The following is a 26,725-nucleotide window of genomic DNA, read 5'->3' as shown; positions in this document are numbered from 1 at the left end:
AGGCAAAAAAGTGAGGTGTTTTAGGAATTCCATCAATACAAAGCTCTTGTTGAAAAGCAATGTCGAAACTACATCAAAATCTTGAGGATTGACAGAGGTGGATAATACATTTGAAATGGCTTCCTACATTTCTACAGGGAGTGGGGAATTTACAAACAAGTTACAATAAGGTATACACCTCAGCAAAATGGTGTCACAAAAAGGAAAAATAGCACCATTATGGAAATGGAAAGGAGTATGTTGGAGGAAAATCATTTCCCAGCTGATTATTGGGCTGAAGTTGTCACTTTTGCAACATACATTATAAACAGGTGCCTAACCAAAAGTGTAAAGAATATATTTCTTGAAGAGGCATGGAGTGGAAAAAAGCATAATGTCAGTCATATGACATTGTTTGGATGTGTGGCTTATCTACACATCCCAAATGAATTAAGGAAGAAGTTGGACAACAAGGGGGAGAAATGCATATTTTTTGGATATAATGGTGAATCGAAGGCATACAAACTATATAATCTACTAACCAAGAAAGTTATAATCAATAGAGATGTGCAACTCATAAATGAGGAAACATTGGATGGAACCTTGGAGAAGACAATCAATGTGAAAACATGCATATCACATGAATACAAAGAGGAATTGACAACAATAAGTAATTTCTCAATTTTGACTCCTCCTACACCTATTCAAGATTAACAAAACTGTCATCAAGTGACACCATCAAAAAATAATAATAAAATTTCATACAGTGAACAAAATACCACATCAACTGCACCAGAAAGACCCACAACATCATCCTCTCCAAGTGCAAAATCATGTGTTATGTCAAGTCCATCTTCCACAAGCATAAGAAGAAAAAAATTGAGAAATTTAAGTGAAATCTATGAGAAAAATGAAGCTAACAGTAATGCAGGTATTTGCATTATTTTGTCATATATATGACCCAATCCATTTTGAGAATGCAATCAAAGAAGAGAAATGGATAACAACAATGGATGAAGAAATAGAACCACTAGAAAATAATTGTACATGGGAGTTAGTCGACCTTGCACAAGGAAAATAGGTAATTGGAGTGAAGTAGGTCTATAAGACCAAGAGAAAAATTGAAGGAAAGATGAAAAAAAATAAAGCAAGGCTAGTTGTCAAAGGATACAAGTAGCAACATGAAATAGATTACATAGAGACTTTTGCATCAATAGTGAGGATGGAGACAATGCATGTAGTGCTCTCAATTGTCATGCAAGGTAAATTGAAGGTGTATCTAATGGACATGAAATCAACATTCTTGAATGGAGTATTGAAAGAGGAAGTATATGTTTCACAACCACCTCGTTATGAGTTAGAAGGCCAAGAAGGCAAGGTGTATAGGTTGAAGAAATCTCTTTATGGATTGAAGCCAGCACTGCGTGCATAGTATTGTATAATAGATGTTTACTTGATGGAAAATGGCTTTGACAAATGTGAAAGCGAGCCTACTCTCTACACCAAAGAGAGAAAGGTAAGATTCTTATTATTTTTTTATATGTAGATGAATTTATTTTCATAGGAAGCGATGATTTTGTTATTACTGATTTCAAAGAAGTCATGAAAGGTGAGTTTGAAATGACAGACTTGTTAGGATATTCCGACACATAGGAAATATTTAAGTCTAACTTGGTCTGGGGTAGAGTTAGGTAAAGTGTGTTTCTTTACTATGTACTTTTGTAACATACAATCTGATGGTCACGATATATAGTAATCCAATGGTTCATTCTCTCCTCGGTATTACTGACACTGGATCTGTGGCTTAACCCCTAATTGGTCCATGATCTCTATTTAAAGAGAATGGAGGGTCTTTTGTAGGGTAACTATTCATGAGAGAAGCTTATGTAAATTTTCATTATTTTATTAATAAATTGCCTGAAGTGGCCACGTTGTCTCAGGTCATGGACTGTTTCCCTCTTTGAGGGTTTTAACCACGTCAAGAATACTTTTGTATTGATCTGTGATCTATTTGTGAGTGTTTTCCTTTGATGTTATATCTAAGGAACTTACCTCGTAAATTCCTTCATTGTATCATAGCTATTTGAGGGCCGCATACATTGGTGATCCAAATCTAAAGTCGGTACAACTACATCAGACTGTTGTTTCCTAGATATACTATTTTTTACTGCTTTCGGGCTGAGAGGATTGCTCTATTGTGTTAGGAGCATCTGATCCAGTGAGGAACCCCTTACATTTCATGCGAAAATGTTGTCGGTACCCCCAGCTACGTCATTTTTAAGATCTGGAGGTATACAATCTTTATTTGCAGTTCTAGCTATTCATCTCTCTGTTTATTTCAGTTTTTTTAGCTCTTTTTTTTATTATTACCGGATCTATAAATTTCATTTTTGTGTATCCTCTTTGCCCCGTGACTCTGTATGATCTGGGAAAATCAGAAACAAAAATGAAGGATTTTTCTCATTCGTGTGCTCTTTTCCGTCACACCTTAGTGTGATCTCGGAAAATCAAAAACATTGAGGAAAATATTTAGTTTCCGGCTAAAGCTAACTTTAAGCCGTAAGCATGCACCCGAAAGTTTTTTCAAGTAAGCATGCACCCTAAAGCTTCAGTAACTAAAAAAAAAACTTCCTTTTTTCCAAAAATTACTAACCTTTTAAACTAGCCGGCTTGGTCCAAAGTTACTTTATGAGAATATAGGTATTGAGTTCAAATATTTCTTTTTGTTGAGTTACTTTTCCAAAAAGCACATGTAGCTTATGTTTCAAAGTTACCTTCTGTAAAAGTGTTCTCACCCATATTAAAAAGTGAGTCACTTATAATTCTAAAGTCTCTTTATCTTTTATTTAAGTTACAATTTAGTGTGTAGCTCAAAAAGTACCATTGTAAAAGTGACTTTCACTTATTTATAATAGTGGTTCACATAATTTCTTTCTAAAGTAAACTAATTAGATTAAGTTTGTAAAGGTGGGGGATTTTTTTAAATACAACATTATCATTCATTTCCTCACATTCATGCACTTAGTCATCATCTTCAATAAATTTTCCTCAAAAAGCCATAACTTCTTAATCTGGAAGCTGGTTTTTTTAAATTAGCCTAATTTTTCAAGATCTTTCCATTGTAACACTTAGTTTCAACATCTGCAACTTTAGTTTCTGTTAAAATGGAAAGTCCATGCCAAGTTATTCTTGATAGCACCAACTACTTCCAACGGTGGTCCTACGTTGTGGATTTACTTAGAAGTAAAGGTCTTTATAGAATAGCCTCAGGCAAATAAACCAAACCTCAAGATGAAGATAAAGTAGCCAAATGGGAAAATAGGCAATATCAAGCACGTGGGTTGATAAGGATTTCTATTTCTCTACACCTTAGATTCCATATCGTGGAACTTGATACTCCTAATGAAGTAGTGAAAAAACTCACTAACATTTTTGGAATTAAAAATTAAATTAGAGCCCATCAACTCGAAAATTAGTTGCTTACATTGGAACCCAATAATTTTTCTTCCATTGAAGATTTTTTGTCCAAGTTCAAGACCCTTAGACTTCTCTTGGATGGTGTTAAGGTTAAGAAAGAAGATGGTAGCCTTATCTATTCCATTGTTACTAAGTTGGGACCAGCGTACTATGTTTTTTTTCCCACCTTCCATTCTACTAGAGAAGCCTTTATTTCTCAAGGAAAAGACTACAAGTCCCCCTCTTTTGATGCCTTTTGTGATTCATTAATAAGATAACAAGAAAATCTCTTATATCTTGGTATTCTTAATCTTGGAAACTCTTCTACGAAAGCCTTAGCTGCTGAATAGCAACCAAATTCAAACAATCCTAAGAAGAAGTATCCTAAAAGGAATGGTCCTAAACCAAACAAGGGTCCTCAGAAATTTCAGTCTCAAAATGAAGACATTGCCACTTTTGTAATCGAGATGGCCACTTAGAATCCAAATGCTTTAAGAAGCTGGAAGCCTTGGAATCAGCAATGAAGAAGCATAACATCCATTTGGAGAACTCTTCAACTTCAACTTCATCTTCCGGAATAGAACTTTCCTCATGTGGTTGTCAACCATCTCAACCTGGTTATGCACTAAATGTATCTTCTTCTTCTCATTCTCATGAGTGGGTCATTGATTCTGGAGATTTTTATCACATGGCCAAAAACAAAGCCATGTTTTATTCTTTAAATAATTGTAACACCAAAAATATATATGTTGGTTATGATAGATCTCTTAGTGTTGTAGGGACTTGAACTATTTATCTAGGCAATGGTCAATTTAATGATGTATTATGTGTTCCAACCTTATCTTGCAACCTTCTATCTATATATCAGATAAATCATTTAGGTGAAGGTAAAATCGTTGAATTTTCACTTCATGATGTTGTAATTAAAGACCTAAGAGATCCTAGATATATTTTAGCTACTGGCCTTCCTGATGATTCTACATGGTTGTATAAGTTTAACAACTTTGGGTCATCAAATATTCCCTCGGTATTTGTTACTCATAATGATGAAGTGAGCAAACTTTGGCATCAGCAATTTGGTCACATAAACTATCGCTCCCTTCAAAATCTATGTAAAGAAAATATGGTGGTAGGTATTCCTATGGTATCTTGCAGAGATGGTGTTTGTTCCGAATGTGTACTTGGAAAACATCATCGGGACAGTTTTGAAAAATGTGCCTCTTGGCATGCCTCAACCCCTTTACAGCTTGTGCATAGTGATTTATGTGGTCCACTTCCAGTTGTTTCATTCTTATGCTACAAGTATTTATTAACTTTCATTGATGATTTATACAGGCACACTTGGGTATACTTCTTAAAACTCAAGAGTGAAGTATTTAACATGTTGTTAGCCTTTAAGGCCTTTGTTGAAAAACAATCTGAACATCAAATTATTAAGCTAAGATATGATAATGGCAGAGAATATGTTAACAACAAATTCATCAAATTTTGCACTAAGAATGGAATTCAAATGCAACATATTGTTCCATATACTCCACAACAAAATGGTGTAGCTGAAAGGAAGAATCACACATTAAAGGAAATGGCTAATTGAATGCTTTAATCTAAACGACTTAGTCTTAATTTTTGGGCAGAAGCAATTAACTCTCCAAATTACATAATAAATCACACTCCCACTAAGGTTTTAAAGAATATCACTCCAGAAGAAGCATGGAGCTCAATTAAACTAGATGTAAGTCACTTTCAACTTTTTGGAAGTGAAGCATGGGCCCATATTCCAGATGAGAAACATAAAGCTTTAGAACCTAAGAGTGAAAAATGTATTCTTGTTGGATATTTCGAAGATGTCAAAGGATATAGACTTATTCTAGTTAAGTCCAAAAATGTTATCATTAGAAGATATGAAAAGTTTGTTGAAAATATATTGGCCTACGAGCCTTGTTTGGTGGATGTGGCACCTATCTCTATCCCTTCTACTTCTGAAAATATTTCTTCTTCAGATGATGAGAGTGAGGATGACAATCCTCCCCCACCTTCTCATGATCATCCTTTAGCTCCTGAGCTTCCAAAATGAGTTTGCGCTACTTGGCATGCAGCAGTTGTTGTTGCACGTGATCCTACAGATCAGCGACATACATGTTCTCAGTTTGATACAACCTCTTCCTTACTCACTCAAGCTTTAGCAAATTATGATCTCGATACCTTCGAAGAAGCTTCAAGCCATCTATATTTTGATCCAGCTATGAATGAACAATATCATTCATTATTGGCAAATGATACATGGGATCTTGTTCCTCTTCCAAAGGGAAACAAACTTGCTAGATGTAAATGGGTTTACATAACTATGTATGGACCAGATGGAAAATTTGATAAACATAAAGCTCGTCTTATTGCTAAGGGTTTTTCGCAAGTTGAAGGAATTGACTGTACTGAAACCTTCTCCCCTGTTGCCAAAATGAACTCTATTTGCCTTGTTCTTTCCCTTGTTGCCTATTTGAAATGGGATGTCCATCAGATGGATGTTAAATATGCCTTCTTACATGAGGACTTACAAGAAGAAATCTATATGGAACGACCTACTAGCATTATACAAACAGACTCCAGCCTTGTATGTCAGCTTAAGAAATCCCTTTATGGGGTCAAGCAAGCCCTTCAAGCTTGGTATGTGAAAATGGATAGCTTTCTTTTTGAAACTAGCTTTTCTAGGTGTTATTCTGACCATACTGTCTTCACCAAGAATGTGGGGAAGTCTCTTATTGTTATTATTCTTTATGTTGATGATCTTATACTTACGGTGGTGATCTCAACCTTATAAACCATTGAAGTCCAGCCTTAAAAATAAGTTTGAAGTGACAGATTTAGGACACTTGCATTATTTTCCTCGTTTTCATGTCTTGCAATCCATGGAAGGTATTTCTCTTTCTCAGTGCATGTATGTGTGTGATATTCTACGCCATTTTCACATGGAAGACTGTAAGCCAGTCCCTTCTCCCTTTCAGTTTGGAGCCAAAATTTTAGTCACTTGTACTTCCCTTCAAGTTGATGCTACCTTATACTGTCAACTTGTAGGAAAACTTTTGTATCTAACCCATACTTGTCCTGACCTTTCCTTTGTTGTTGGCCTTATTGCTCGATTTATGTGAAACCTGCATGAAATTCATTGGAAAGCAGCTAAAAGAATACTTCGTTGTGTTCAAGGTACAGTTCAATCTGGGATTCACTATAGTGCAGAAGCATCTCCTCTATTGGTTGGTTTCATTGATTCTGGTTAGGTTGGTGACCCGGATGATCGGAAGTCTACTGCAGGTTATGCGTTCACTCTTGGTTCAGGACCTATTACATGGGCTTGCAAGAAACAAAGTGGCATTTCTCTTTCTTCAGCAAAAGCAGAGTATCGTGGTGTTGTAGAAGCTAGTAAGGAAGCCATGTGGCTTCATCAGATCCTGTCAGAGTTTGGCTTTTAGCAGCAACATCCGAGTACTCTTAGTGTGACAATCAAAGTGTCATTCAACTATGCAAATATCCAGTCCAACATCAACGCAACAAACACATTGAACTGCACATGCACCTCATCAGAAATCTCATTCATGACAATGTTCTTGAAGTGCAATATTGTTCAACAGATGATCAAGTTGTAAACATCTTTACAGAGGCTGTCACAAAGGTTAAGTTTGCTAAACTTCGATTTATGGTTGGAGTTCAGGAAGTTTTCACTAAGGCGGGATAGACTAATGCCTCCCTCCTTCTCCTATTGTGTCATATGTGTACATCCTTCAATCCTATCCCAAGTTGTTCTTGGGTGGACGTTAGAATATCCTGTTTATAGGAAATAGTTAAATATAACTTGGTCTAGTGTAGAGTTAGGTAAAGTGTGTTTCCTTACTATGTACTTTTGTAACTTACAGTCCAATGGTCATGATATGTAGTGATCTGACAATTCATTCTCTCCTTGGTATTACTAACACTTGATCCATGGCTTCACACCCGATTGGCCCATGTTATCTATTTAAAGAGAATGGAGGGTCATTTGTAGGGTAACCATTCATGAGAGATGCTTATGTAAATTTTCATTCTTTTATTAATAAATTTCCTGAGGTGGACACATTGGCTCAAGCAGTGGTCTGTTTCCCTCTTTGAGGGTTTTACCCATGTCAAGAATACTGGTGTATTTTTCTGTGATATGTTTGTGAGCATTGTCCTTTCCTGTTCTCTCTGAGGAACTTACCCTGTAAATTCCTACAAGACTCGAGGTTGTTAAGGTATTTTTTTGGCATAGAAGTGAAGAAAATAGGAAATGGTATTTTTATTTCTTAATCAAAGTGTGTAGCAGACATTTTTAAGATGGTTGACATAAAAAACATAAACTTTGTGCCAACTCCAACTATCATGGGGTCGAAATTGAGCAAAGAATATTGTGGCAAAGATGTCAATCCAACACTATACAAAGTATTGTGGTAAAATTGATGTATTTGACAACAACTAGGCCTGACATAATGTACGTAGTGAGATTGGTGTCAAGGTTCATGAAAACACCCAAGGAGACACATTGTAAAGTAACCAAAAGTATTTCAAGATATGTCAATGGGACAAAAGGGTATGGTATTTTGTACACTGGCGCAAATGATTTTAGGCTAGTTGGTTACACTAAGAAGGATTTGGGAGGAAGTGTAGATGATAGAAGAGAACCTCAGGTTATGATTTTCTTTTGGGCTCAAGATCTATTTCATTGGCCTCCAAGAAATAGCTGATAGTGTCATTGTCGAAAAAAGACACTGAATATATTGCAACAATAGCACCAACATGTCTAACAATTTGGATGAGAAGAATGTTGAGTGATTTATGGTAGAAACATGAAGGAATAACAACTATATATTGCGACAGAAATTCCACAATTGTGCTCTCAAAGAATTTTGTTTTTCCAAAAAAGGGGAAAACAAATTTATACTAAATATCATTTTATTAGAGAACTAATTAATAATGGTTAAATTGTGTTGCAAAATTCGAGATCATAGTAACATTTCACATACACCTTTACAAAGCCATTGGGACGTGATTTTTTTTCATCTAAGAGATTGTTTGGGAATTGTTAATGGTCATAGTTTTGATTAAGGGGGAGTATTGTAAAAATTAATCCCAATCATTACAGTTATTAAATTGAAAACAACCATCCCCATGGTACACATGTAAATAGAAATTAGATTTTCATTTGCATGTTGAAGGACACAGATTAAATAAAATTTTAAGCGAGAGTACAAAATTTCCATTCCACAACACATTAGATAATTAAGAAAAAGAAGGATTTAGTACAGAGTTGGTAAAACATATGGTCTAGACTATTCTACAGGTGGTATTTGTACTCTGCAACATCTATAAGCTCACAAAACAATTTTTTGTGCATTCGCCCATCCCGTGTTTTAATACTTTTACTTGTCATGAATTAATATATTAAAAATGTAAGTTTGAATGTTTTAATACTTTTACTTGTCATGAATTAATATATTAAAAATGTAAGTTTGAATACATATGTAAGTAGAAGTCAATTTTCAAGTGCGAAAGTAAGTTTAGAAGGTAAGGAGAGAAAATCTTGAAGAGATATTTTGTGGCCGCATAAAAAAAGACCAGTTACTAGGTTTTACAATGTGTTGCTATGCAATAACTAGAGAAGTGTAAATCTCTGTAAGAATTCTTAATTTTACGTGGTGAAGGCACAATAAAATCCATATTTCATGCGAATGTATTTTATTATTTTTGGAATCATAATCAAAAGTATATTTTGTTGCTTTATCATCTTGGAAATTTCACATTTATCTTTTATAGTGCAACCACTCTGTTTTTTTTATGTTCTCAATGTGCATGCATTTTCTTGATTTTTTAACTATGTTTTTGTTGCGCAAGTCAAATGGTGTGAATTAACCTCCTTGTTTTCTCAATGTGCATGCATTTTCTTGATTTTTTAACCATGTTTTTGTTGCGCAAGTCAAATTGTGTGAATTAACCTCCTTGTTTTTGTCTTAAGGAATCCCCTCTACCTCAATTTTCGAAACAAACAAAATGCACAATCACCTCCCTGAATCTTTAAAGACGAGATGTGAAGAGTTCATTAGTAGAGCTGAGAATTCTTAGCGAGTCTGTAGAGCTGATAATTTCCAACCAAGGATGGGTGCTCCATAAACGTAAGAATAATTCAAAACTAATTTATTTCATTTTTTTTTATAGAATAATCCCATGATGCAATGGGTATGTCCTGGCTCAATGCCTAATGCAAATCCCAAAGAAATCTCAAGCCACCCTACACATGCGTGGATAGCTTGGAGAGGTGGAGATGTGCATGCAAGGGTTAAATGTCGGCCTCGAAGGTAACATAGACATTATGTTCTTAGATAGGGTGAGTTTGTTCTCTGTTGTGTTTGGGAATTTAGTCTAGGTGCTCTACTTGCTGTGAATCTAGTCTGAGATGTTTGTCGGGGGGAAGAGAACGGTTGAGTCTCTTTTTGGTCAAGAACTTTGTCACTGGTTTGTCTCCATTATTAATTTTGTTCTCCATGCATCAATGGATCTTCGTCTCTATCTTTGGGTATTTGGGTTGCAGGGAACAATGTTAGTCTAACAAGATTGTAAGAGAATTTCTCTGAATTGTGACATGGTTTCGTTAATTTGTGTGTCGAGTCTTTAGTATTCTATTTTATGTTTTAATGGCCTATGAAATATGGATCTTGCACATGGGTTCACATGGGTTAGTCCTACAACCTACTCCAAGTATTGTTGTGCTCCCAGCCTACATTATTCTAGATTTGTGAGGGTTTTGGTCTCTCGACAATTTTATTTGGTTCATAAGACTGTCATTATTTATGGTCTCAAAATGTGACCATCGATGTTTGCAATCACTGGTCTGGTCTTAGTAGTGACAATGTCATGTTTTTGGCTGAACTATTGGAAGGGTCTTGTGTCAGTATTGTCCATGTGGTAATGGTATATTGCATGAATTTCCGACATATGATGGTGTGTGGGTATTGATATAGAGGCATCTTATGGCTCAATTGTTGTTTCTTTCTCCAACTTAAAGTTCTATTTCTTGAATTGATTTGGGATGAGATTCACCTTACCTATTCTAGGGTTTTTCTTGTGGATGTTTCAATGTGTTAGTATAGCCCTGACTGCAAGCACTAGTGAAGTAATGATAGACGCCGGAACATAAATCCATGCTAGTTTCCCGTTGACAACAACAATTCAAACTGGGTCATAATTTAGTTGGCTTCTTATGTAATTTAGTTGGCAGGTAATCAAGGTTGGAGTGACCCTTGGCAAAGTCTTGATTCTGAGCTTAGATTCTGTTTGGGTGAACCTCGAGATGTTGAGATAGCCCATTATTTGATTTGTAGGTGTATCAAAATGGTTTGTGCCTTTACTAAGGGAAGGAATGGCTAGGGAGGTCGCGACCATAGGAAATAGAGGAAAGCATCCTCTTCCTAAGCCAAGCAACCTAGCTCATCTTGGGGGACTGTTCGTGGGCATAAATCAACAACTCAAATTATATAGGAATCTAGTCAGGAATATCATTTGGGCAGCTCATAGTAGATTTAGAAGAAGATATTAAAGAGACATAGGAGAGTTTGGAAATTACTTTGGATGAGTGGCAAACTTTGCTTCGTGACCTTGGACATACCTGCGAAAGAGCCTTCTGGAGAAATCCTTGGAGTAGTGTCCACAAGACATGCATCTAGCTTCCCATGGGAACTAGGATTATACTAAAGAGTTTCAAAAGATCCAATTTCAATTGCAACAACAAAATGGATTTCTCAACTGCATTGAGGAGCACATTCCATGTACTCCGCACACAAAGTTGCCAGGTTCCACTGCGAAGGACCTTGCTCCTATCAATTTAGCTCATGATGAGTAGAGTGACAGTGTACCCCCGGTTATAGTTTTGTATGAAGCAGTCTCAAAATTTTAGACACATTATCCATTATGTTTATATGTATCTAGCTAGTAGGAAGATCAAAGACTCTCAGACATATATAGTGTGGCTAGTAATATTTATTATTCTTTGTTTCTCGATGGCTTATTTTGTTGTTAGGTCGCCAACAGACTTGGTTTCCCTCAAAATAGGTTGTTGCCACCTAACCATAAGGCATGTGAATGCAACGTGTTATTTTTTTATTAAAATTAATAGAAAAGTCTTACCAAACTTAAAAAAAAATAAAATTACAACCTAAACAATAAAATTTAAAATAATTACTTTTAAAATTTTAATTTTAATTTTTATATTAAATATAATAATAATCATAAATATCGTCAACCAAAGAAACTTATATAATAAAATTTTTTAATTTTAATTTTTAGGCCGATAGGCCTTCCTATGCATCAACTTCTTCGTCAACACTTTTACCCTGCTCCGTTAGATCAGGTGAGACACTTTCAACCGTTGATTTGAAGTGTGACTGCTTTTTCCAGCATGGCAAGATATTTTTACTGCTTTTTCCCATTCTTTATGTTACTCTTGAAGATATTTTTACTGCTTTTTCCATTTTTTTGGTCTGCCAATGGTTGTTGTTGTTCTTCTTTCCTCGCTTTTGGCAAGCACTGATTAGTATTAAATTATATACCCCATACACCAATTAAAACTACCTGCGGCCAACTCTTTAGCTGTATCTCCACAGACTTAATCCCCAAACCCCCAAAGCTGCGGTTTAAAGCTCTGTAAAGATCTTTTCAAAATTTGACTTCCATTCTCTGATTTGCCCACGCGGGTTTTGGTAGTCAGAAGGCTCAGGATTTCACCAGAAGTTTTGGCCGTTCAACTCTCAGGTTGATTACAACTCAATATATTGATTCTTGCCAATAATTTCTTCCTTAAACTGCTATGGATACCCATACTTCTAATTGGGTTCACTCTTCGCTTGATACCCTGAAATGCTCTAATGTGTTCTGCTCGCTGGTGTGGTTTGTTCTGGGTGCAATTTTGCATTTATGTTGAGCTCACTATATTCCGCCGAGACCCATCTGACTTAACAGAATTTTGTTGTTGTTCTAGGGGTTCTACACTGGCCCCTCAACCTACGTCAGCTTCCATCTTCTCCTACGATAGAAATCTCGGCTCGATTTGCAGGCCATTACCCGACAGGTGCTTATTTTCCTTCAAATTGTCATAAACACATGTTTTTGTTCTTTAGATAAGAGTTGTTAAATATTTTTTTTTCTCCATTTCTTTCTACAACTGGTAACTGAATTCATGTTTTTGGACTGCAGGGGTATTGTTTCACCTACACGTGGGTTCTGGTAGTCAGAAGGCTCAGGATTTCACCAAAAGTTTTGGTTGTTCGGCTCTCTGGTTGATTCCAACTCAATATATCGATTCTTACCAATAGTTTCTTCCTTAAACTAGTATGGATACCCATAATTCTAATTGGGTTCGCTCTTCGCTGGATACCCTGAAATTCTCTAATGGGTTCTGCTCACTGTTGTGGTTTGTTCTGGGCGCAATTTGTTCTTGGCAATTCCTTTGACGATCTCAAAAGAAAGGAAGTGAATTTGAACCCTCCGGTACTGCATGTTGGTTCATTGTTTCCCTCTTCTTTTTTGAATGGTGAACATTCCGAGGACATGAGAGTTGGAACAAGCATTTGGACAGATTGTGACTGTTTCGAGTCGCTGGATGCGAAGCCTAATCATTCGGTTCTATATGTTTCCTTTGGGAGTATGGTTCATGTGACTAAAGCTCAGCTGGAGGAAATATCGATGGGTTTGAAGGACAGCGGGTAGTTGTTCCTCTGGGCTCTTCGTCCAGACATAGTCTCTTCAACAGTCTCAGACAACTTACCCCACGGTTTTCTAGATGGGATAAAAGGGTGTTGGGAATTTCTAGTAATTCCAAACAAAAATAACTTGAGTAGAACAGAGAAAATGCTCTGCTTTAACACAGGATCTTAACACAGGGAAGCTTAAAATTGTTTGCTGAAGAAGAACAGAGTTTTTCACATACATAAAAACTTTATATTCATTAATAAATACTTCCCATTACAAACTTCTTCCCCTTCCTGAGAGATTACACCAGGAACACTTCATATGCAGTTCCAAAAACCTTCACTGTCTCTCATAAAACAAATTACTCTGTCTCAGCAGTATATTTTCACACTGCTGTGTGTAAACAAAAATCTTACATTCACTACTATGCAATTTTTACACATTACATTCGCACTGCTATGTGTATTCCTTTTGTTTCAACAAAAATTACCCTCGCGCTGCTGCGCATTCTCCTTTTGTTTTCAATGAACAACACAAACAAAAATTCACACTGCTGCATATATCATATTACATTGCATATTCTATTTTTTAACAAAAATGACCATACGTTTTTAATTTTGCCATACTCCCGTACATAATAAAAAAACAATAAAATTAAAATTTTACCTACAATCTACGACCATAGTAAATTCATTAATTATTTTACTAGCAAACTGTCAGTCAAACAAAATTCATTTCACTTCACGCAATGTGGTGCAGGCCTGTACACAACTTTGGTTTCAATCGACGGACATCAACCTTGATTTCAATCGGACGGTTGTCAAACCATATCGCAAGCCCTTTTCTGCTGAAGTTTATGTTCCGGGAAAAAAGTTGTTTTCCAAAACTGTTGATCCACATGTCAAATGGTGTACATTATTGCTGCCCCTCCAAGAAATACCATCGTCTGATGAAAAGCGGTGCGATGGAAGACTGGCGGTTTTCTGGAATTAAATGCTGCAGGTGAAATTAGTATTTCAACACTCCCCTTTAATTTCAACTGCTGGGTTATCAGTCATACCCAGAAATTTCCTCAAAAATTCAAAAATTTTCTGTCCCAATGGTTTGGTCAGAATGTCCGCAACCTGCTCCTGAGTCCTGCAGTGTTGTAAAACAATTTCTCCATTGTTTATCAATTCCCTGATGTAATGAAACTTTGTGTCAATGTGTTTCGTCCTCTTATGAAACACAACATTCTTGGATAATGTAATAGCTGAGCTATTGTCACAAAAAATCACAGTTCCTTTTACTTGCCCTTGGCATAAACTCCTTAACATCCTTCTCATCCAAACTGCTTGACATGTTGCTGTTGTAGCTGCCACATATTCTGCCTCTACTATAGACAATGCTACAATAGGTTGTTTTTTAGATGCCCATGAAATAACTCCTGAACCCATGTGAAAAACATAACCGGATGTGCTTTTCCGATCATCTACACTTCCAGCCCAATCACTATCAGTGTATCCAATTAAATCTAAACATTTTGAGACAATATATAAAATGCCAAACCTTTTGGTACCTTTAACATACCTCAAAATCCTTTCTGCTGCCTGCCAATGTGCTTCTTTTGGCCTCTCCATGAATCTGGAAATCAAACTAACAACATACATTATGTCCGGCCTAGTTGCAGTCAAATACATGAGGCTGCCAACTATGTTGTTGTACACACTAGGATCAAAATTCTTGCTGCTGTCCTCTTTGCTGAGTTTTAATCCCATCACTGTGGGAGTCATTGCTGCATTGCTCTCCTACATATTAAATCTTTCCAACACTTCATTAAAATATTTCCCTTGTGAGATAAAAATCTCATTTTCATTTTGTTCTACTTCTATTCCTAAGAAGTATCTCAGCAAACCCATGTCAGTCATTTCAAATTCTTCTTTCATGAATGTTTTGAAATTTTCAATAAGATAATCATCATTGCCCGTGAAAATAACATCATCAACATATAACATAACAATTAGTATTTTACCATCCTTTTCTTTGATGTAGAGGGTGGGTTCTGCCCCACACTTTTCAAATTCGTCTTCCAGTAGATAGGAATCTATCCTACTATACCACGCTCTTGGTGCTTGCTTCAGCCCATAAAGATCTTTCTTCAATCTGCACACTTTGTGCTCTTAGCCTTTCTTTTCATAGCCTGGAGGTTGTTCAATGTAAACCTCTTCCATTAACAATCCATTTAGGAATGCTGACTTCACGTCCATTTGGTAAACTTTCCACTTGTTTTGTGCTGTTATGGATAGCACAGCTCTCACTGTTTCCATTCTAGCAACCGATGCAAAAGTTTCCTCATAGTCTCTCCCATACTGCTGCTTATATCATTTGACAACCAGTCTTGCCTTGTGTCTTTCTATTTTTCCTTCAGCATTGCTCTTGGTCTTGTAGACCCATTTAACTCCTATGACTTTCTTTCTTTTTGGCAGTTCAACTAAATCCCATGTTTTGTTTCTTTCCATGGCATTGATCTTCTCATCCATAGCTTCTATCCATTTCCTATCCTTAATTGCTTCTTCGAAATGAACAGGGTCATCAACATGAAAATATAAAGCAAACAAAGAATTCATACCTTCATTTGCTGCCTCTTGTTCATAAATGTCACTTAAATTTATGAACTTCTTACCTCTTTCATTTGGTTTACAAGTGCTTGAAGAAGCACTTGAATTTCCTCCTTGTGATGTGCTTGGAGAAGCACTTTCATTTCTCCTCAAGGGTGTCTGTTGCTTCCCTTGTGTTAGTGCTGCTGTTTGGGGATGTATTTCAGCCATCTCCTCATCATCTTCATCATGTGACAAAGAGCTCTTAACATTCAATGTTTTCTCTATGCTTCCATCTCAAGCTTCCTCCTCAATAAACTGTGGTTTTGCTGTCTTCACTTTCTCCATGCCTTGATAGGCTATCTTGAGAGTTTTCCATGCTTCTTTGGATCTCTCGGCTGCTTCTATCCTTTCAAACACACTCTCATCCACTGCTCAATACAAGAAGTAGAGGGCTTTACAATCCTTCTTCTTATTGCTCTTCAATAGTTCTTTTTCTGCCTGAGTCAAGTTATTAAACTCATCTTCATCTGTTGGTTCTTCAAAACCATCCTCAACAAATTCCCATAAGTCTTGGGAGGCAAGCAAAGCTTTCATAGTTATTGCCCAATACTCATATTTTTTCCCATTAAATTGTGGGAGATGAGTATTACAGATACCCATGCTAGTGCTGGCTCCAGCCATTCTTGCACTCCTTAACTATGCTTCAAAATATTTGAGTGTGTATAAAAATAACTGACTGTCTTCAACAGTAACATAGTAACTAACTTTAGAAATACCTTGGATTTTTTATTGACTGAGTCTTCACTCTGCTGGAGAAGTTGCTGCAACAAGAAATCCTTCCTTCAGCTTCTTTGACACCTTAAAAGAGCCTAGACAAGCTCTGATACCATGTTGGGAATTTCTGGTAATTCCAAACAAAAATAACTTGAACAGAACAGAGAAAATGCTCTGTTTTAACACAGGATCTTAACACAGGGAAGCTTAAAATTGTTTGTTGAAGAAGAACAGAGTTTTTCACACACATAAAAACTTTATATTCATTAATAAATACTGCCTGTTACAAACTTCTTCCTCTTCCTGAGGGATTACACCAGGAACGCTTCAAATACAGTTCCAAAAACCTTCATTGTCTCTCATAAAACAAATTACTCTATCTCAGCTGTATATTTTCACACTGTTGTGTGTAAACAAAAATCTTACATTCACTGCTGTGCAATTTTTACACCTTACATTCACAATCCTGTGTGTATTCCTTTTGTTTCAACAAAAATTATCGTCACACTGCTGCACATTCCCTTTTGTTTTCAACGAACAACACCAAAAATTCACACTGCTGCATATGTCATATTACATTGCATATTCTATTTTTTAACAAAAATGACCATAAGTTTTTAATGTTGCCATACTCCCGTACATAATAAAAAGACAATAAAATTAAAATTTTACCTACAATCTACCACCATAGTAAATTCATTAATTATTTAACTTGCAAACTAGCGGTCAAAAAAAATTCATTTCACTTCACGCAATGTGGTGCAGGCCTATATGCAACTTTGGTTTCAATCGACAGACATCAACCTTGATTTCAATCGGATGGTTGTCGAACCATATCGCAAGCCCTTTTCTGCTGAAGTTTATGCTTGGGGAAAAAAGTTGTTTTCCAAAACTGCTGATCCACGTGTCAAATGGTATACATTATCACTGCCCCTCCGAGAAATACCACTGTCTCATGAAAAGCGGTGTGATGGAAGACTAGCAATTTTCTAGAATTAAATGTTGCAGGTGAAATTAGTATTTCAACAAAGTGTAGGGGCTTGTTGTTCCACGGTGCAATTAGCTGCAAGTGTTATCCCATCCGTCCGTTGCGGGATTAGTTACTCATTGCAGATGGAACTCAATGCTTGAAAGCATAGCTGGTGGAGTTCCCATGGTAGGGCTTCCATTTTGGGCGGATCAATTCACCAACAGCAAGCTCATCGTCGATGAATGGAAAATTGGATACAGATTGAGTGGTGGGAAAGGGCTAATACTAAAGAAAGAGATATCCAGAACTATCAGAAAATTGTTCAGCGACAAAGGGACGGAGGTAAAGAAAAATGTCAAGGCTCTAAGAGACAGTGCAAGGACTGCGGTGCGAAGAGGAGGATCTTCAGATATAAACATTGAGAGCTTCCTAGAAGGTTTGAAGGGGAACCGTATCAGTAAATAACTGCATGATAGCTAACCATCTCACACATGTTTATCACTCGTATGACGCATGATGTTTTAGCTGAGTTTATAAATGTTTTAGTTGAATTTATACAAAATTCTTTGTATAAATTGGAAGTTATTTAAATTCGTAAGGGAAAAAAATTAAAATTGAGCGCTATTTGATCCTGTCTTTATATCTAAAATGTGTGGTTTCAAAACAATAAAATGACTTTAATTTAATTTCGTGGTATTCTAATATGTGCTTCATTCCCTTTCTATCTAAGTAGAGGATGATTTAATCGATTACGCTGAATTTTACCAGTGAATCATTATAACTATTTTCGTTTATCATAAGCATAAAGTTTTATATAATTTTTGTTTTTTAATTTTTTAATAATGATGGCGGTTATTCACATCATTAAAATAAATAAATAAATGAATATTTATTTATTTTACAATTTTAGTTTTCTATTTACAAAATTTAATAGAAGTGTTTTAAAGAAGTATATTTTGTTATGAGTTAAAAAGTTAAATAAAGACGTTAAGAGAAAATGTTTTCCCAAAAACTCTGTGGATCCCCTTAATAGCTGGATTTAGCAACCATTACTCCTCTATTGAGGCTTAGCCAAAAATGACATCAAAAAATATATGGAAATTGTTTAATTATGTAGCCATTGACAATTACTTGCATTGATGCTTGGTGGGAATTCTAACCAAACAATGTTCATATATAGAATTCTAAGACATATGGATCGTCATAGAACATAAGAGAACTAAACATAGCAGATACAAAAGTGAGTGACCAAGTGACATAATAGACTATTAGTCTAATATTATGACTTGAAAATGAGCATTGGAGTTGCCTTGGTTTCGAGTTGACAGTGCAAAGCCACTGAATAGAGAAAGTGAAGTCTTCATTTGCGAAACTTCCTAGGCTCGAGAGTCAACCTTAGATATTGTTGTAGTTATTCTTCTTGTAGACACTGGTGTTGCTGGTAGGGAAGGCATATAGAGATATGCAAAATATTGTTAGGAAGATTAGGCATGTGATTTTTTCAGAACCAAATGGAAAATGTGCCTCAGTACCAGACACCACATAGTTCATGCTTTTGAAATTTTACTCAGAGAAAGAAAATATGGATTTGGTATTGCAAATGAATGAGATGTATTCTTCGTATATGCTTGGCCATCTATAGAGGTTTCTTGATTTTGGGTAATTAACTTAACCTCTTGATTTTGGGTAATTAACTTACTCTAAAATGAAATAAGACATTCAATGTGTTCCTTGTAATATAGATATAAACAAAACATCTAAAGAAAAGTAATTGCACAATGATCAAGTCCAAGAAAACAAGGTTTTCTACAAACCAATTAACTCTTCCAGAAAAATTCAACAATTCCAATTTAATAATCGTATCGGCCTCTCTTTGTACCTTTTGGGACAATTGCTAGTTATATTAAATATAATAATAGTGATCAATATTGTCCACCCAAAAAACTTAAGTAATAGAAGAAATTAATATTAATTTCCCGGAAAACACATTATGTAAATTTTACACTTAATTTTGATTTATAATTCATCGTAAAAAATTCAAAGTTTAGAATTTTTTCCTTCTTTAATGTAATGGTTCTATTGTCGTTAGCTTTTCATATCCAAATCATATATGTATTTATTTGAATATTTTATATAATTTTCACTTAACATTTTATATCAAAATCACACACATATATATAGACATATATATAGATATAGATATAGATATATTTATTTATTTGAATATTTTATAAAATTTTCAGAATTTCTAAAATTTAAGTTAAGAGTTATAATGTTTAAACATATTTATTAATCATATTTATAAAATTATAACTAATTATACTAAAATGTTTTTATTTTATTTAATTATTTAGTGAATTGTTCTTAAAAAAAATGGCATTTATTATATAACCACGCTAGTATAGATCTACTTTAATAGTAAATTTATCAAACAGTAAATGGAATAATTTTTTTTTTAAATGATTTTTTTTTCATAGTGTCAAATTTTAAGAAAACATATATACCAATTATTTAATAACAAATTTATTAATTAAAATTATTTTTTAAATTTTAAAATATAATAATTATAAATATCAAACATTTTTAGATTTTATATATATTTCACATTTTTTTATATAATTAATTTATTAAGTTTTAATATATTGGTTGGTTATATCTTTTGAAATATCAAAATTATTAATATTAATTATTGTTATTGAAATTCATTTTAATGTGATAGGTATATTACATTTTTTATTCAAAAAGTGTTTGTGATTTTATCAATTTTTTTATAATATAATAAATTAAATTAGATAGATAGATATATTATTTTTTTTCTTTTTAATTGTTCTTATACTACATTTTTTTTTCCCTAGGAAAAATGTCGTAATTTCTATTAATATATAAGAAATTACATTTTGTAGATGCTAGAGCATATGCAGATGGAGGCAAGTTGACTATCGAGTTCAAAAGAAACAAAAAAGAGTTCAGATATGTATCTCCACGCAGGGAGTCATGATAACAGTTCATTTGTTCCTGTGTCTGTTCTCTGTATAGAGAAACTAAAACAAAATTTGAATTCTGTCTCTTCTCAGAGAGAGAATCCCAATATCAAAATTGGTACCATATGTCCTGAATAGTTAATCAAGTGCAGTGAAATATAAATAACATAATATATACAAGAGTTATGCAAAATAAAGGGCTTATAGCCCATTGTCTCGGAGCTCCACAAAAGGTCTGTGATAATGCTGGTGGAAAGTCCCATCGATCTCTTCCTGTATCAACTAGTCATCGCTCTGTCTAAGCGCTGCCTCTTTGGAAAGGAAATCTGCCCCCGAGTTTCGCTCCCTGTAAATGTGATGACAGGTAAATGAGTCAAAAGTAGAAATCAATCTGTGAGCCTCATCCAATATATGCCTCAATGAATATGCATTGCAGTGAGATGCTCTATTTAACCAATTGCAAACAATTTTGGAATCCCCAAAGAGTTGTAGATGTCTGCAATGCTTTTCTAATGCAAAATGAATGAGATGTTTAGCTGTGCATAATTCAACATAATTGTTTGTTCCCCTCCCTAATCTCATTTGTATTTTGATACAATGGGTTTCATTCAGATAAAGTATGGCTCCTCCACCACAACCCGCCTCCTGAGCAGAACCATCAAAATATGCCCATGGTATAGACTTGTCAATGTTTTCAGGCTTGATAATTCAGGGAGGGGAATTGGAGTCCTCCTCAGGTAGGAGATCAAAATCTGCAATAGTTCTGATCATGATAGCAGGCTAGTGAGGTATCTTGAAGTTAAAAATAGATTGATTTCTTGCAATCCACAGTGACCAGCATATAAGAAGAGGCATATTTCTGGCTTTTCCATTGTGGTTTTCACACCATAAACTCCAGGCATCCAATATGTTCCTGCCTTGCCAGTTTTTTAAGCATGGATAGTGAGCTATGATGAAGTTCCATTGTTCCTTGGAGATGGGACAGTTTAGGAAGAGATGTTTAGTACTCTCCTCATCATTACGGCAGAGTTGACACCAAAAAGGACCATGGAAAGATCTTTTCATCAAATTGAGACCTGTGGGAATCTTGTCAAACAAAATATTCCACATAAGTAGACGGGTTCGAGGAGCAGCTTTGAGCTTCCAGAGTGTTTTCCATGTAGGGTTGATATCTTGGGGTTTGTAAGGTTCCATCAACCTTAGATATCCATCCTTGGGTGAGTAAGTGCCGTGCTTTGCAAATGCCCAGACAATCTCGTCCGGCCCTTCCGTAAGCCGAATATGTGCCTGGGTAAGTGCTTCCGTATAGTCATACCAATCTTGATGCCATTGAATAGGAATGTCCAAATCTTGAGCTGTTTTCCAGGCCTGCTGAAGTATGGTAGAGTTGTTGGTGTCTCCAATATGCCTGATATGAGTGATATCCCTGTTATGTAAGTACCGTAACAACTCTACTGGCAACCTGTGTGCATTGCCACAGCCAATCCATGGGTCTGTGCCTATACGGACTGCATTGCCTTCCTTGATTCTCCATGTTATACCTTCCCGGATGAGAGGAATAGCATTGATTACCGCCTTCCAGATGTTGGATATGCTGTTGTTCACCCTATGTTGTTGTCTGAACCAGTCCATCAAATCCACAGGCTAGATGTATTTTGCGTGTGCCACCCGGGTCCAGAGACTATTTGTAGCAATAAGTTGCCAGCCGAGCTTTGCCGCCAGAGCTTTGGAGAATAAGTCTAGTCTTTTAATTCCCCAACCGCCCCATTTCTTGGGCTTGGAAATCGTGTCCCATTTGACCCAAGCAAATAATCTGCCTGGTTGGTTGCCTTTCCATAGAAATCTGTAGCATAAATTTTGAAGTCTGTTTAATATACCTCTTGGGATCCAGGCAAGAGTCATCCAAAATACAGGTGTAGCTTCTATCACAGCCTTTATGAGAACTAATCTTCCCGCACGAGAGAGATATTTGTGATACCAAACATGTAGATGCTTCTCCACTTTAGCAATGAGCCAGGTCCAATCAGCGATCTTGTATCCAAATGGCTTGAGCCTAAAGCCCAGATATTTCAGTCCATCCTCCAATTTCTGTAATGTGAAGGGGAAGCGCTGTGTAGAAAACACGATCTCGTGCTGTGTGCATCCAAAGGCTGTAAGCGTAGACTTACTGTCATTAATGATCATCCCCGTTGCCTGCTGAAAAAGATTGAAAATGTTCTGTAGGACCGTAGTATCCCCAATACTACCATTTAAGAAAATGAGAACATCATCAATGAATAAGAGGTGGGTAAGAATACAGTTCTCAGTGATTTTGATACCAACCAAGTGACCCCTGTTTCGTGCTGATATGATAGCTCTACTTAATCCTTCCATGATTAGCAGGAAAAGTAGTGGGGAGAGTGGGCATCCCTGCCTGAGACCTCTCTCCGAAAGGAAGAACGGAGTGGCCTCCCCATTTAATAATACACTATAAGAAACATCCATGATGCAGCACATTATCCATTTAATATATGAATAAGGAAAACCAAGATGAGTTAGTAACAGTCTAATATAAAGCCAATTTGTTCTGTCAAATGCCTTGGAAAGGTCCACTTTCAAAACCATGCCTTTCAGTTTCCTCATCTATACCGAATGGAGGAGTTCCTGGGTCGTGGCAATGGCCTCATGAATCTGTCGATGTTGTAGGAATGCGAACTGTTCAGAGGAAATATGGTTAGATAGAATAGGCTTAAGGCGATTTGCGATGATCTTGGCTATGATTTTATAAAGACAGTTACAGAGTGATATGGGTCTGAAATCATTGAAGGAGGTAGGATGGTCGGATTTTGGGATAAGGGCAATAAAGGTGGATTTGATGGCAGATGATATTCTACCCCTCCTTCTGCAATCCTCCACAATTTTGAGCAGGTCATCCCCTAGGATCTCAAAGAAAGCAATATAGAATTCAATTGTCCAACCGTCCGGGCTGGGGCTCTTGTCTTTCTTGAACCATTTTATTGTTGCCTCAAGCTCTTCCTTCGATACTTCCTTCGTCAGGTCCTCAACATCCTCCCGTTCCACAAATCTCAGAAAGTGTTTGGCAATACACATGATTTCCATAATATTAGCAGCCCTAGGGGCCTTGTATATGCTTTTAAAGTGTGCAGTGGCTAGACTAGCTAGATCCCTCTGTGTTGTAACTGATTGTCCCTGATCATTTTGAAGTTCCCAAATGGTATTTATGGCTTTCCTACCATTGGAAAATTTATGGTAGAACTTGGTATTATCATCACCTTCAGTGAGCCAGATAGCCCTGCTCCTGAGTCTCCAGCTCTCCTCTCTTTCCTTCAGTATTTGGGATTGCTTCGTGATGAGGGAGGTGTAGTGTTCTTTGCTTTCTTGTGATATGAAAGTGCCATCCGAGGAGTCCTCATGTGTGGCAATGGCTAGCTCTACTTCCTATAGAGTATTGTCATCAATCTTCCGCTTCTGATGTGCCCAAGCTTTAGAAATCATTTTCAGTTCTTTTAGTTTGCAGATGAACCCTTCTATGTGGTCCTAAGGATTTGGTATAGGATTGGACTGCCAGAAGTCAGTAACCATCTGAATGTATGAAGGGTCCTTGAGCCAAGAGGCATTGAATTTAAATGGGCCTTTTGTTCTCTGATTTATGTCTTCCAACTCCATATATATAGGGCGATGATCAGATATACCTCCGGTTCCAACCCATTGTCTGATACAAGGATGGGTATTTAAAAATGCTTCTTTAATGAGATATCGATCCAACCTCCTAGCCAAACTATGATCTCCACTTCGATTATTTGTCCATGTATGCTGTATCCTGGCAGATGGGATGTCCACCCACTGATGCTCCTCTAGCAAGGTTGAGATCATATCAGATAAGCCATCAACTTGAGCAAGGTGACCCCAAGATTCACTAAACCCAAAGAGAAATTTAAATCCCCACCAAGTATGATGTTGTCAGCCTGCAGAAAATCTGAGTCTAATAATCTTCTCCAGAAATTTTCCCTATCCAAACAAGGTCCATATACATTCATAATACGGACTTCTGTTTCCAAAGAGGAGGCATATATGTCTGCACCAATATATCCCCTACCTCCCCAAATATTTCTGAGATCTACAGATTTGTTACAAAAACCAATAGCAATGCCCCCTGATCTCCCAGTCGCATCCAGGGCATGGAAAGTCCAATTTGGCATCCATGAATTAAGAATGGTAATGAGGGCTTCGGCCGAACAAAGGGTTTCTTGTAAAAAAATGATATCCACCAGATTCGAAGTAAGGAGCCTCCTGAGTGCTAGTTTTTTGGGAGGGCTAGCAATCCCTCTACAATTGAAGGAAAGAATCTTCATGGAGGGTGTGGGAGAGGGCCATTCCTTGCTCTAAGGGCCCTATCAATAGTTTGTTGTCACCCAAGGGCGACCTCCTCTCCCGCTGTGTGCCTGGCTCTAGTGATGTGAGATGGGCGCCCCCTGGAGGGTTTATGAGAGGCAGGGGCAACTTCCAGATCCAATCTAATCGCATCACAACCTCTATCCCTTGATCTAGATCGAAGAGAGTATCGGGGGGATACAGAGGGAGAGGGGAGGGGTATAGAGGGGAGGGAGGATGAAGTAAGAGATGGATGACAGGGGGCAATGATAGGGGGCAGGAGGGGAAGAGTGCAATGAAGGGAGGTGGGGGGAGCCCATCCCTGGGTACCTAAAGATGATTTCTCCAGAGGGGAAGTGGATAAAGATGGAGATATGAGGGGAGGGGATGCAATATAGTTAATATGGGATGCAATTGCAGCAGTAATACCAGATGAAGGAGTAAAGAGAGAGGAGGATGTAGATGACATACCCGGTGGAGTGATGTCCTCCTTGGCCGGACTGGTGCTCGATGGTGGAGGAGAGGATGGAGGGTTTGTAGCTTTGGTACCCTTGTCAATGCCTGCTTCATTAGATGCCCCTCGAATGTCCTCTGTGGCCGTGTTGTTCTTCATCAATTTGACATCCTTTTCAAGCTGATTAGGAATGTCTCTGGTCTGTTCAGTTTCCATGTCCTGTGTTGTACTCTTGTTCTTGCGATTGAGAGGACAGTCCTTGAATAAATGCCCAACCTTATGGCATCTCCGACATCGATATGGTATGCCCTCATAGTCAATCATCTATTTTCGGGAGGTATTCCTCCACTGAATAGTAATGTGCTCCTGTAGGCCTCCTCGAGTGTCCAAATTGATGAGAATCCTGGCATATGCCATCATACCCGTGGATTGGTAGGATTTGTCATATTCCATATAGGTGCCAATAGTGTTTCCAATCCATCTGAAAATATCCTCGGACCAATATTGTAGGGGAAGGCCCGGGAGCCGAATCCATACCGGTCCAATGCCAATTTGCTCAGTCTCCAAATCGAAAAGAGGCGTCCAACGTTTCAAAAGTATAGGGGCATGTTCAAAATGCCAATAGGAGGACAAAACCTAGTTTGTATGGTCGGCTCGAGCAAATCTTAGTGCAAACCATCCCCTCACGAAAGTCTACACAAATGGGATGTCCACTAGATGGTGGCCCCAAACCTCAGATGCCCAGGTCTTCAGACGAGCAGCCATGTAAGTCTTGCCTATGATGTGCCCTACCAAAACCCTGTCAGCAAAGCCCATTGTTTATCCCCATTGTATGTCTTCTTCCAGCTTGAGAATAATATCGTCTGCCTTGGAATTTTGGCCTCTTATATTACATATTATTATTATTTAATCTAAATTTTCATTTTAGGAATCACTACATCTCTTTCATATTGGGTACAAAAAACCTACCAAAAATGTGGTAAGTAGCCACATAGTCCTTTACAACCAAATATTGAGGAGATATCACATTAGTATAAGAAAAAATTAAATTTAAAAATAATTTATAAAAATAGAAACAAAATATATAATATAAAAAATATTTTTTAATGGTTTTACATATACCATGTAGAATAAATATTTTTTTTCACATAGGAAAATATGAGCAGATCAACCCTGAAAGGAATCAAGTCCCACTGGCCAGACTATCATGGCCTAACCCCAAAGGCGTCGAGGATAATTCACCCTGTGACCTTCCAATCTGTGAAGCACTTAACCAACTGAATCTCTGTTGTTAAGTGCCTCTCCAATAGGGAGGTTATGGGGTCAATTCTCCTTGATGCCCTTGGGGTTAGGTCCTGATAGTGTCATCGACGGGATTTGATTCCCTTCAAAGTTGATCTATCGAAATTTTTTTATGTGA

At 36.8% G+C, this 26,725-nt stretch overlaps 2 protein-coding genes across 2 annotated transcripts; one reads left to right on the top strand and one right to left on the bottom strand.

Moving 5' to 3' along the window:
• Positions 1-12,876: 12,876 nt before the first annotated feature.
• Positions 12,877-17,964, top strand: LOC149266834 (UDP-glycosyltransferase 74E2-like). Its single transcript, XM_089409279.1, has 2 exons — positions 12,877-13,190; positions 17,643-17,964. Exons 1-2 carry the CDS (start codon positions 12,877-12,879, stop codon positions 17,962-17,964), a joined length of 636 nt encoding a protein of 211 aa, XP_089265405.1.
• A 3,296-nt stretch (positions 17,965-21,260) lies between these two features.
• Positions 21,261-22,112, bottom strand: LOC149266833 (uncharacterized). Its single transcript, XM_089409277.1, has one exon. It carries the CDS (start codon positions 22,110-22,112, stop codon positions 21,261-21,263), a length of 852 nt encoding a protein of 283 aa, XP_089265403.1.
• Positions 22,113-26,725: the final 4,613 nt, after the last annotated feature.

This window comes from Pinus tabuliformis, chromosome 6, assembly GCF_031772625.1.
Source record: "Pinus tabuliformis cultivar Carrire ecotype Pingquan chromosome 6, CPIR1, whole genome shotgun sequence".
NCBI classification, from domain to species: domain Eukaryota; kingdom Viridiplantae; phylum Streptophyta; class Pinopsida; order Pinales; family Pinaceae; genus Pinus; species Pinus tabuliformis.
This window is presented reverse-complemented; position numbering and strand designations above follow the sequence as displayed.

Excerpts from the sequence above, each read along its gene's own strand:
- LOC149266833 (XM_089409277.1), bottom strand. The coding sequence starts at position 22,112 with ATGGACTGGTTCAGACAACAACATAGGGTGAACAACAGCATATCCAAC.
- LOC149266834 (XM_089409279.1), top strand. The coding sequence starts at position 12,877 with ATGGGTTCTGCTCACTGTTGTGGTTTGTTCTGGGCGCAATTTGTTCTT. Across the intron at positions 13,191-17,642 it reads ATGGGTTTGAAGGACAGCGG|ATGGAACTCAATGCTTGAAA; the intron begins GTAGTTGTTCCT and ends TACTCATTGCAG.